The sequence below is a fragment of the Dasypus novemcinctus genome, chromosome 8 (genome assembly GCF_030445035.2).
Source record: "Dasypus novemcinctus isolate mDasNov1 chromosome 8, mDasNov1.1.hap2, whole genome shotgun sequence".
NCBI classification, from domain to species: domain Eukaryota; kingdom Metazoa; phylum Chordata; class Mammalia; order Cingulata; family Dasypodidae; genus Dasypus; species Dasypus novemcinctus.
This window is the reverse complement of record NC_080680.1, coordinates 48,259,193-48,272,218: the sequence shown is the minus strand read 5'-3', so window position 1 is coordinate 48,272,218 and position 13,026 is coordinate 48,259,193. Positions and strand designations below refer to the sequence as shown.

The following is a 13,026-nucleotide window of genomic DNA, read 5'->3' as shown; positions in this document are numbered from 1 at the left end:
AGCACAACAATGGGGTATAATGGGAGATGAACCCAAACGCAATGCCCTAAAGCCAGTGTCAAGGTGTATAGGTAGTGAAGGGAGAATGCAGCCATACCATCCACCATGCACAGAAAGCCAACAGTCTTATGTGGTCAACGGCTGAGGGTGGGCAAAGGGGAAAAAAGGTAAAACACTAAAGGTGGTGACAGGGCAAGGAAAGCAGTCTTGAGGGGGAAGAAATAAAAAGGGTGAGAAAAAGTGAGAAGGGTAGAAAGCAGTTCACTCTTTTAAAACCACCTTCCCTTTTCCCTTACTAAAGATATACCCCCTGGGCTCTTAGGATAAACTTCCCTTTCAAGACCTGTGATAGCTAAATTTATTCCTTTGCCACCTATTTCAACTCATTTCCAAATGAAAGTGGAAATATTTTACTTTTCATTAAGAAACCCAGCTTTTCCTAAGCACAACCCTTCGTCCTAGGGCATGCTGCCTTATTTTCCTTCTGTATACTTGTATGATCTCCTTTCTCACCCCTCACAGTTTACTCATCAATTGTTAGGGGTTGATCCAATGTTAAAGCATGTATAGTACCAAGGTGCACATTTTTATAAACATACAATTAGCCTAGACAAATGCAATCTAACCTGTAAACGTAAACATAATCTCCTTGACCGTTCTATTCCTTCCGAGGTCCAAGGAGCAGGTTCAACATCATCTCTTCTTAAAAGATAGCGCCAGACCAAGAATCCATGGCTTGATGAAATCTCAGGCCAATATTTCACCACCTAAATCATAATATTTAAGTATTAATTTGAGATTTAAAGATTAGACTTATTCAAAATGCCATCACATTGATTTAAGCAAATTTGCCAGAACTAAATGTCACTTCAAAAGATACTCACTTTGATATGAGAGTGGCAAATCATGATTATTCAATACAATATTTATTTAGGTACTGGGGCCAAGGATTGAACCCAGGACCTCCTTTGTGGAAAACTGGAGCTCAACCACTGAGCCACACTGGCTCCTATGAGTTGGTTTCTTCATTTGTCTGCTTGTTGTTTGTTTTTTTGTTTTTAGGAGGTACCAGGATTGAATCTGCAACCTCCCATGTGGAAATCAAGCACTCAACTACTTGACCCACGGTGCTCCCCTACAATATTGTTTTGACCTTACTTCCTATTAAGATAGTTCCATACAAGTACAGGTTGCTATAAATGTGATATAAAAACATGATTATTCTTATTAATAGGATTTTGTGTACTGGGTAGATAAAATGGTAAGAGTAGATACCCCTCTCCCTCCTCCCCCCAAAATAAACAGATGAATTTTACTGCATCTTTAAAATAGACAAAAATAGGTTTGGCATCTTGTTTCCATAGCTGAGCAACTTTTCTGATATCCATGTTTTTAACTGCTGTGGTTTGCTGAATCAAAGCACCTGAATTTGATATGTATTTAAGGTAATTTTCTTCAAGAATTAACACATCTTTCTGGACTTGAGATACTGAAAAGGAGTGGCAGGCCTTATCTGAACTCTGTGCATATATTTTCATCCAAGAAATGTCAGATTTCAACAAGAGACCTACTCTCCTGAATAATGACGGTGATGGGGCAGTGAGTATATACAGAGACTTCATCTTCTAACAGAAGCCCAGTGTAACAGCCTTGATCATGTTCTTTATGTAGCCAGTTCCTTCATATTTCCCCACCACGTGTCAACCTAAAGCCCCTTTTTTCTCTTTCCAAGGAGATGGAGTTCTATATTGATATGATTGAAGCCCCTCCTCAGGGTTCCTCCGGGGCCCTTCAATAATAATTGTGCATCCCTTCAGGGCATTATCAACAGTTTCTAGAATATTGACAGTCTGGCTGCTGAGAATAGTCTTCATTCTCTCAATACATGCAGCAAGGTGATGCCCCCATCTTTTAAACAAAGAACACAAACCTATTTTTAATATTAAAATGTGTTCTACTTTGAAAATTTACTTGAATCAAAATCACTCTGAAGAGATTCAAAATCGATAGTAGCAAGTTATTAAAATGGTTTTATAATACAGAATATATACTTGCCAAAATCATAACCCAAAATATAAGTCAGCCCATAGGGACTTCATATAAGCCTTAAAAGAAAAGTATCAAAGTTAAGAGCTTACTCTGTGCATCTGTTACATTTCCAAAATAAGTAGAAATGTGAATTAGGATCGTCTACTCTTTCCTTCAGCCCACCCACAGTAGTTCCCTGTGGCAACCCTGTCTTGAAAGCCCAGGACTAACAAGATGTCATGCCAGATAGAGCACCTTATAAATGCCATCATATCTGTTGCCTTCTTCAGGAGCATATTTGCTGATCTTCCTCCCTTTAAAACTGCGTATCACTCTGACTGGCTTACCAGCTCTCCAATTCCGAGACTCAGCTCCAATTTTATCATCCAATGGAGCATCACAGTTTAGGGCCAATGCCCTAAAAAATAAAACAAAGATTTTATACCAAGCAATCTTTCTTCAAATATATAATCGCATCGTTTGCTCAATTAAAAGGTGAATTATGCCTTACCTGATGGTTAAGATTCTATGATTCTTTCCATATTATTCCAGATAATAGAATTATGCTTTCCCCCACCAGCAGAGAAGACAAATCAGTTTTCTGATGTCACCCCCAAGCCAAGGGATTGGTTTTCAGATAGCCTGTAGGGTTCTTCTGAAAGTAACAACATCTGTGCCACGCATAATAGAAAACAACTAGAAATACATGGAATTTTCTTTAAATAACGTTTAGTGAAGAAAGGGAGAATGTTGGAAACCTAATGCAAGCGATTTTACTAGGCTATTTTTGATAGGGGAGTGAGTTAAGGTGCTGGAATAATGTAGAAAGAAATCCAAAAAAGAAATGTGTCAGGTACAAATGACCTTTCTAGATCGACTTTCCACCATTCCAGAAAGACTCCTTAAGAGTTCAAAAACTATCAAAGGCAAGTTTAATATGAGAATATCCTTTAAAGGACTTCAGCAAAAACATCAATGTAAATAAAACTGAAGCATTCAAATGCCTGTGCATGATACCTTTGGCTGTTTGAGATCACTATATTTTTGTGATGCCACAAAGTGGAACACTGAGCTGGAAGTGGAACCTAACTTAGATGAAACTTCCTTAGTGGGTGCACTCATTTAGTAGTAATTAATCAGTAAACTTGTTACATATTTAGAAGACCTTTCTTGGGAGAACTTCCTCCTACCAAAGAAACTAGAATTTAAGTTAGCATTTTTCCTCTGAAACACTTACTTCCTAATTTAAATGAAAACATTAAGAACATGGTATGGTTAAAAAAAAAAAGTATACCCAATCAGGTGAAATTTTAGAACGATACAAAATACTTTTTTGGGATTTAGCTCATTTTATGCAGGCTCAAATTAAAAAAAAAAAAATAGGTCTTAAGGTTATATAACTGACTGTGTACTAAAGAAAAACCTCTTGACCAGTTATATTTTTAAAATAAAAACTTAGGAAATGCTTCATTTTAAAAAATAACTTTCATAGCTGTGGTCAAGGAGTTAAAGCTTACAATGTTAACTGTTTAATCTCAAAGGGAGATGCAGTAAAACTCTAGAAAGTAAAAGAAAATATAGCCATTAACTCCACGATGAGGTTTTTTTTTTATTTTATGGAATGCCTACTGAGACATACACACTTCATCTTTTTAAAGGAGTAAAAGTACTACTTTCATGTCACTGAGTGAAATGCTTTAGTGCTCACAGGTACCTTCAGTCATAATGACTGTCACCACTAACTGGCACTGTCAACTCACTTCTGGCTTCAAATAAGTATGCAGGCTGTTCAGGTATTTGAAAGGAGTCCAAGAGGATGAAACTAGGTAAAACAGCAATAAGGCACTTCCATTATTCTATCCGCAGCTCAACCAATCGGTTGCCTCTAACTGCCCTGGATAAAGATTGGCCAGGTTACCTTGCTTCCCTCTTCAGCTTCTTAAAGTGGAAGAGCTGGGAAGAAATAGGAATAGACTTCTCAGAAGCAAGAAGCAGGTGTCAAACAACCTCTTAGCAGAGAAGCAAAACTGCATTGGGCCATACACTACTTGGAAAAAGTATACTATGGGTCAGAGTATTCCACCTCAGTTTTCATGTTATTAAGACCTTACCTAAAGGGATCTTACAATCACAAGATATATTTACAGTTTAATGTATAAACTGACTGGATGTTAGAATCTTTATCATAAGTCACTCCTAAATTGTTTTGGGTTAACATTTCATTTGTACTACCTTTCCTTTAATAGCAAACATTTTTCCTGCTTGTTAATTATTTTCTAATGAGGTTTTAACAAATGGTAAATGGGGCACACTTTATTAGATTGTTCAAAAATTGAGAAATAATCTACCATGTATATTACAAGTGCAGGTTAGATATTAAAGAAGTTTCATTCAAGCAAATTATTATTAAAAGGGAAATATAATTTTCAGATTTGACAACTAAAAAAAGTCCTTTTGCAAATTGAAGATACGTTTTAACTGACAAAAGTATGTGAAAACATTTTTAACACCTTTCAAAATCATTCCTTCTAAAGAGCAGCTTTCTTACTAGGAAAAACAAAATAGTAAGGGAATCCTGCCTCAGGAATGTTTTCACCAGCAAATCTGACCTGTCTCCTCTGCTGGTTCAGTAAAATAATCCTACTGTCAGAAATAATATAGAAGGAAGACATAAAAACAATAGAATTTATGTAACTTGGTGGTATTCAATAAAATCTTGAAGTCATACTGGCATATTCTTTACACAAGTTTTCAGAAATTAAGGAGCTATTACTTAATAAAACTGAGTGATGTGGACTCAAGTAAGTGAATAATTTTGTTTTTTACTCAATCCACAAAATACCCTTAATAATAGGATATAAAATTTTTTCCCAACCCTATGAAATGATCACAATTATCAGAATGACAAATTATAACATGGTAGTTCTATCTGTTGGTTTGGGTTACTTAATCTATTATTACTCTTAGGATTAGCATGCATTTATGAAATAAAACATTTCAAAGTTGTTAAAGTTTGTTCCCATGGGAGTTGGAATGTCATCAATATTTCTACAGAATGAAGGTCAGTACAATGGGCTCTTTTTTTTTTAATACCTTAAGGGTATTTAGTTAGTAAAGGTTACTTTTGCATCTAAATCAATATTCCCTTTAATTAAACTTAAGACATCTTATTAGTTATAAATCCTAAAACCATCTTGAGTACAGATCTGATCAAGCTATCCAACATTTCACTTAAGCACATAAATGTGGCTCTGAAACATAATTCTATTTCACATTAATGAGTACAAAAGGAGAAGTCTATTATTTTAAAAGTGATAAATTTGTGTTGAGTAGAATGCCACTTTAACTTTGGCCTATGATATAGTAGATAAATTACCTTGTCCTAAATTTCATTAAAATATACAGGTTCCTTTTCTTGAAATGCCCAGCACATGTTTTAAGACTGGGAATTATGCCATTAAAAAATAATGCTATTAAGAAATGTTAGGATGCTTACAGACAAATGTATAATCAGGCTTTGATTTCAGCTCTTTACTCTCAATTTAAGATTATTTCTTACATTCTAAATTACAAATTATAATCCAATAATCAAACTCTTATACAAAGACCAAATTCTAAATAGTCTTAAGTTTATTTACAAATTCTAACAATAAAGAGTACCTGTTCATGTTTGTTAATGTTTGATCAGCCGATGGTGCACCAATTCTTTTATTACCAGCAAGATTTTTACCACCACTCCCAGTGTATGTGAATTCATCACCTCGGTCCTGCAGGAGAAGATTTTCTGCATTAAGAAACTTAAACCCAAGTATAATTTCACTAATTCTTATTTCAGAGTCAGAACATTTGCTTAGCATGTTATAAGTCGACGAGGTTTTTGAAGTTATCAAAATAAGAGAGAATTCAAAGGTAATCTTGTGTATGTATGGTATACCTTCAACTTAATCCAAAGCTTCCATTTAAAAATTATAATTTCTAGCATGTTCAAATGTGCTTTTTTTTCATTTTATATATTTAGGAAGCTGAAAATATATATGTATATGTATATGTGGAAGTTGAATATAGACTTGCCATGGGACCTGGCAATACCTCACTAGGTATATACCCAGAAGAACTGAGAGCAGTGACATGAATAGACACCTGTACACTGATGTTCACAGCAGCATTATTCACGATTGCCAAAAGTTGGAAGCAACCTAGGTACCCATCAACTGATAAATGGATAAACAAATTGTGGTGTATACACACAATGGGATATTATGCAGTGGTAAGAAGAAATGAAGTCATGGAGCATATGATAACACGAATGAACCTGAAGTTCATTACGTTGACTGAAGCGAGGCAAACACAAAAGGATAAAATACAGTATGACTGTGCTTATAATGAACTAAATATATTGTGGAAACTCATGAAGTTAATAACTAGACTATAGTTCACCAGAAAATAGAATCAAGTCAGAAAATGGAAAGCTGAAGGTTAGTCTGTACAGAATTGGTAAAAAGGTTGTTTGCAAATTTTTGGAAATGAATAGAAATGGTGGAAGCACATAGTGTGTGTAACTAGCAGAGGTATTTATATGGGTATGACAGTGGTTGACAGGGTAAGTCTAAGGTGAGGTATGTTACTAGCAGGATAGCTAAAAAATATAACAGGACTGTGTAAGACAGTGAAACCTCATGTAAAATATGAATATGGATGATACCTATATAAGACTTTTTCTAAAATATGAATACAAATAAACTGGAGAGACAGAAAAAGAATAGTAGCTATGCACAGCAGGGGAAGCATAGAGAGCTTGACGGGTGATGAGTTTTTGTTTACTTTTTATAATTAATGGAATAATGAAAATGCTCTAAAAATTATTGAAGTGATGAATGTATAACTATACTGCTTATACCGAATATCACTAATTATATACTTTGGATGGATTTATGCTTTATTGGTATGTATCAGTAGAACTGATGTTAAATATAAAAAAGTACCACTTTAGGTAAGCGGCTGTGGCTCAATCAGCTGGGCTCCCATCTACCATATGGGAGGCCCTGAGTTCGCATCCCGGGTCCTCTTTGTGAAGGCAGGCTTGCCTGCATGCTGCAGAGAGCCGCCTGCCCAAAGGTGCCGGGGAGTGCTACCCGGCCAGTAAGTGCCGTGGAGTAAGCCTACTCAGCAAGGTGACGCAACAGAAAGGGAGACAAGCAAAAAAAAAAACAAAACACAAAAGAACACACAGCCAATGGACAAAGAAAGCAGACAGCAAGCAAAAAAAAAGCTGCAATTGGGGAAATAAAAGAAAAAAAGTACCATTTTAATATACTCTGTAGCTGAATATCCAGCTGTAGTTGATACATACTTAAGTTTGTTACTAACTCTCAAATTCTGAAGTTGACATTTTTTTTTAAATAAAAAAATGATCCTTTAATTATTTCAAATATCTAGCCAGTCAATTTCTTCTTTTACTGATAAATTTACAAGTTTTAGCATTTTGTTTGAATGGGGATCCAAGAAATATCCTTGCTTTTTAAAATTTATTTTTTAAATTAAAGAAGTTATAGGTTTACAGAAATATCATTAAAAATACAGTATTCCCATATACCATCCTACTGATACTCTGCATTAATGTGTTACCTTTGTTACAATTGTTGAAAGAATATTAAAACTGTACTATTCACTATAGTCCATAATTTACATTAGGTGTATTTTTCTTTCATATACTACTCTATTATTAACACCTTGTACTGATATGGTACATCTGTTATAATTCAGGAAAAGAACATTTTTATACTTTTACTATTAACTATAATACATCCTTTACAATAGGGTTCACTGTGCTATGTTTCATCTTTTAATTTTTATTCTAGTAACATATATATGACCTAAAATTTCCCCTCATAATCACATTCACATATATAATTCAGTGCTGTTAACTAAATTGACAATATTGTGCTACCATCACCACCATCCATTTCTAAAACTTTACAATCAACCCAGATAGAATTGCTGTACAAATTAAGCTTTTACTCCCCATTCTTTACCTCCAATCTAGACAAAGTAATCTATATTTTAGAGTCTAACTCTATGAATTTGATTAGTCTAGTTTGCTCATATCAGTGACATCATACAATATGTGTCCTTTTGTGTCTGGCTTATTTCACTCAAGATAATGTCCAAAAAAGGTTCACCAATGCTGTTGCATGCATCGAGATGTCACTTCTTAGAGTTGAACAATATTCCATTGTATGCATATACCACATTTTGTTTATGCATTCATCAGTTGATGGACACTTGGGTTGTTTCTATCTTTTGGCAACTGTGAATAATACTGCTATGAACATTAGTATGCAAATGTCTGTTGGTATCCCTGTTTTCAATTCTTCTGGGCATCTATCTAGTAGCGAGAATGCTGGATCATATGGCAATTCTATACTTACCTTCCTGAGGAGCCGCCAAATAGTCTTCCACGGTGGCTGTACCATTCTGCATCCCCACCAACAATGAATGAGTGTTACCGTAGCTCCACATCCTTTCCTACAATACTCGTAGTTTTCTTTTTTCTTTTTTTTAAAATAGCAGCCATTCTAGTAGGTGGGAGATGATATCTCCTTGCAGTTTTGATTTGCATTTCCCTAATAGCTAGTGATGCTGAACAGCTTTCCAGGTATATTTTAGCCATTTGTATTTCCTCTTTGGAAAAATGCCAATTTAAGTCTTTTGCCCATTTTTTAATTGGGTTACTTGTATTTTTATTGTTCAGTTGTAGGATTTCTTTATATATATTCTTGCCCCAGTTTGAGTCTTTTGTGGACTGCAGAAAATAATGCTCTTAAAGAGAACCCACTCCTGTTTGTACAAACCCATTGTGGATAGTGCCTTTAATCTGATCAGATTAGATCATTTTTTATTAGATCACTTCAGTTAAGGACCTTGGATCAGATTTCAGGATCCAGGGTGGGTCTTAATCCTTTACCAGAGTCCTATAAAAACAGAAGAGAGGAAAAACTGCCATTTTACCCTGCCTTGTGAGAGAGGACTCCAAGATTGCCCGAAGGCACAGAAAGAGAGAGAAATCCTGACAGTCTGAGAGAGAGGCTGGAGGCTGGAATCAGCAGAGCAGTCAGAAGATGAAGAGATGAGGCAGGTGAAAGATGAGCCACACGCCTGATCGCTCACAGCTGAGCTTGGGGAGAAAGTAAATGTGGTAGAGAAGGGAGACTGGCTGCCATTTTGCTGAGCGACCATGTAAGGAGTTCAGGACCTCCAACAGCTGACCTTGGTGAGATAGCGTATCTCGATGATGCCTTAATTTCAACATTTTCACAGCCTTGGAACTGTAAGATTTTTCCTGAATAAACTCCTATGATAAAAGCCAAGCCAATTTCTGGTATTTTGCATTGGCAGGCCTTAGCAAATAAAACAATTCTGGATCTTCAACTGTTATTGGATATATGGTTTCCAAATATTCTCTCCCACTGAGAAGGCTGTCTATTCACTTTTGTGACAAATTCTTTTGATGCACAAAGTATTTTAATTTGAGGAGATATATTTATCTCATTTTTGATGCTTGTGTGCTGGGTGTAAAGTCTAAGAAAGCATTGCCTAACATAAATTAAGATGCTTCCCCACATTTTCTTCTATGAATTTTATAGTCTTGATTCTTATATTTAGACCTTGATCCATCTTGAGTTAATTTTTATATGTGGTGTGAGATAGGGGCCCTCTTTCATTCTTTTGCATATGGATATCCGTATCTTCCAGCACTATTTGTTGAAGAGAGTATTCTTTGCCAATTGAGTGGACCTGGCAGCCTTGTCAAAAATCAATTCAATTGGCCATGAAGCAAATGTAGGTCAATGGTTGAGCTGCTTCCCATGTATGAGGTCCTGGGTTCAATCCTCAGAACCCCCTGAAAAAAAATCATTTGGCTATAGATATATGAGTCTATTTCCCCACTCTCAATTTGATTCCATTGGTTGATATATCTATCCTTATGCTAGTACATGCTATTTTAACTTAAGAAAAGTTTTATAAAACCAATTAATCTAAAAACCTTATACTAAAATCCTAACAGCATGGTAAGTTTCCTTGATTTCTAACTCCATGAGTTCACCTATATTATATTCACATAAACCAATCACCTAACATTAAAAAGAAATTTGGGTAAGCCAAAGTGGCTCAGTGGTTGAGAGCTGGCTTCCCACATATGAGGTTCCAGGTTTAAACCTCCTGACTCTGGCACCTCAAAAAAAAAAAAGAACTCTGGAAAAGTATTTGAAAACTGAAAGTGGTATGCAAAGTGTCTACTAAATTTGTAAAAGACATGCTAAAAGAAAAAATTTACAAAGAACATGCTATAAAAAATGTACCTAAATTAACTCTGGTATTTTTACAGTAGCTACTATGTTGAATCTCTACTTGATTCAATACTCAAGTAAGTTGAGAAAACTATCAGCATACAAATTAATTTTTTAAAATTTTTTATTTATTTATGTCTCTCCCCTTCTCCCCCCACCCCAAACTGTCTGTTCTCTGTCTATTTGCTGCGTGTTCTTTGTCTGCTTCTGTTGTTGTCAGTGGCACGGGAATCTGTATTTCTTTTTGTTGCGTCATCTGGTTGTGTCAGCTCTCCGTGTGTGTGGCACCATTCCTGGGCAGGCTTCATTTTCTTTCATGCTGGGCGGTTTTCCTTACAGGGTGCACTCCTTGCGTGTGGGGCTCCCCTACATGGGGGACAACCCTGCGTGGCACGGCACTCCTTGCGCACATCAGCACTGCACATGGGCCAGCTCCACATGGGTCAAGGAGGCCCGGGGTTTGAACCGCGGACCTCCCATGTGGTAGACAGATGCCCTAACCACTGGGCCAAGTCCGCTTCCCCATGCAAATTAATTATACCAATAACACCTAAACAATGATTCTTCTTTAATGTGAGATATTTTTTATTTTCCTGGTTATAATGTAATGTTTAATAATTTAAGATGAGCTTGCTTTGATTTAAACTCCTAGTGGCCATAAATGACTGAATATGTTTGAACTTCGAGGGCAATGCTTATTTCTTAACCAGAAAATACCCATGTTTGTGACCATAACTTGTGCTATTTAGCTATACATCTTATGCTCAGTCAACCAGGAACAAAGGACAAGTGTGGGTTGACGCTGCTGATTGGGCTAGGTTCTCAGTCTTTGAATCAATTCATTTTCTGTAAATTTTATTGCCTCCTCATTTATTCAGTACTTGGTAAAATTTCTTGTTGGCAACAAGTAGGGAATTTGATCTAAAATTTCTTCCTACATTCTACAATTTGTTGTGTACCTAAAACATTTTCTTTAGGGTGAATAATGTGAAATCATTTTAATCCTTAAAACTGAACTTAAGAAACGAAGTATTCTCAACTAAAACATTGGTTGTTATATTTCTATATATTTGCATTTTGGTTTTACTTTGGAGTGAAAGCAATAATTAAAATACCACTGCTTAAAAGTGTTTTATTCACTTTTTGTTGATCCAATAAAAATTAGGTACCGCACTAAGGTTTAATCTTTTAAAGAATAAGACATTAAGAATTTTCATCTTTAGTGTGTACTCCATTTGAAAGAATTCCAATAAAAAGTAGATCTAGAACAATTCAGAACACTTCTTAAATTGATTAAAAACAGGTTTCCAAATGGTATCAGGATTGCCATCATAATACTCATACTGATAACCTGTCAACTTCAACTTTTGAAGTTATAACTGGTAATGCTATAAAGGAAACAGTAGTAATAGTAGTAGGAGAGCATAATAGGAGCAATCTAACCTAAAAAGTGTTCAAAACAGAAGAAAAAAACTTTCTGATTATTCTTCCAGTGGCAAATAAGTAAACATGGCTAAAATTCTATACTATTTATTCACCTGTACTCCAAACCTTTAATAAAGCAACAAAAAGTTTATCAGTAAAGAAACAAAGAATTTCCAGACTCTTGGAGCTCAGCGAATATTGCTGCACACTCTGAATTTCATATGGAGAAATAATCAGCTTAAACTTTTATCTTCTAGTCTATGATCCCCTAAGTTGTGCCTCCATGTGGTAGTAGCCTAAGCAAGGGTGCTATATCTGGGAAGATGGCAGATTAGAAAGACATGGGACTCTCTCCTCTTCCAGAAAAATAACTACAGGACAGGCAGAAATGGCCTGCAAAAAAGGTTCTAGGATTTAAGACACCAGGGGAAGGCTGGACACAGTCCAGAAGAGGGAGGGGTATAGGAAAGGAATCTCGATAGAAATACTGTGAGTGGAAGCTGCAGCCACTGGTGCCCTTCCCTCACCCTATGAGTAGAAATATTTGAATTCTCCAGCCTTGGGATGTTGGCAACAGAAAAAGGGGGCCCCACAGGGATCCACCTTCCCAGGAAAGGGGAGAGAGAGGGACACAGTTTAAGGCTGATTCATCTTTGGTCCACAGATTTAGTCTGAAGGGGCGATGCCATTGCCTGCCCTGGGAGCCGGCTCAGGACTAATGAGATATGACCCTACTCTATCACCAATCTTACCAGGACTGGTTGCTGAGGATGCAGAGGGGAATAGAATTACTTCCTACCCAGGAAAAGGGAGAAGGGCTGCCAGCAAAGGTTGGTGAAGAGCCTCTGAGAAGGTTTGAATTGCCAGGCATTTAGCCTCCAGGCAGGATCCTCTGTCACACTGATCCAGTCCATGTTGCTGCTAACACATTCTGACCTTGTTTTTAACTGAGAGGGCTGCTGAAGAGTGCCATTTGCTGGTCAACAAAGGAAGTGCATGTAAGGAAATTAAAAGTAAATAAGAAAAGTGTTTTCCAGCCTTCATGCCTCCCTCCCCAAGGACTTTGGAAGTGGGTCTGCAACCTATTATTGGGTCGAAGGCCCAGATTTGAGCAACTATCAGGGACAGTCCTAAAGGTCTAAAACAGACGGAACCAAGAACCTATACTGACTACAAAAAATACAAAAACTCAACAAACCAATCACATTTAGAGATTGAATTAGTC

General features: G+C 36.3%; 1 protein-coding gene across 3 annotated transcripts in view; it reads right to left on the bottom strand.

Annotated features, from left to right (window-relative positions):
- The window catches only part of UHRF2 (ubiquitin like with PHD and ring finger domains 2), a 130,063-nt gene that overhangs the window by 20,372 nt on the left and 96,665 nt on the right, over positions 1 to 13,026 (bottom strand). For all 3 annotated transcript variants that reach the window (XM_004457378.5, XM_004457379.5, XM_058301836.2), the window contains 3 exons: positions 5,689 to 5,795; positions 2,284 to 2,446; positions 627 to 767 (listed from right to left, as the gene is read on the bottom strand). In XM_004457378.5, coding sequence (XP_004457435.1) covers positions 627 to 767; positions 2,284 to 2,446; positions 5,689 to 5,795 — 411 coding nt within the window. The remainder of the gene's footprint in view (positions 1 to 626; positions 768 to 2,283; positions 2,447 to 5,688; positions 5,796 to 13,026) is intronic.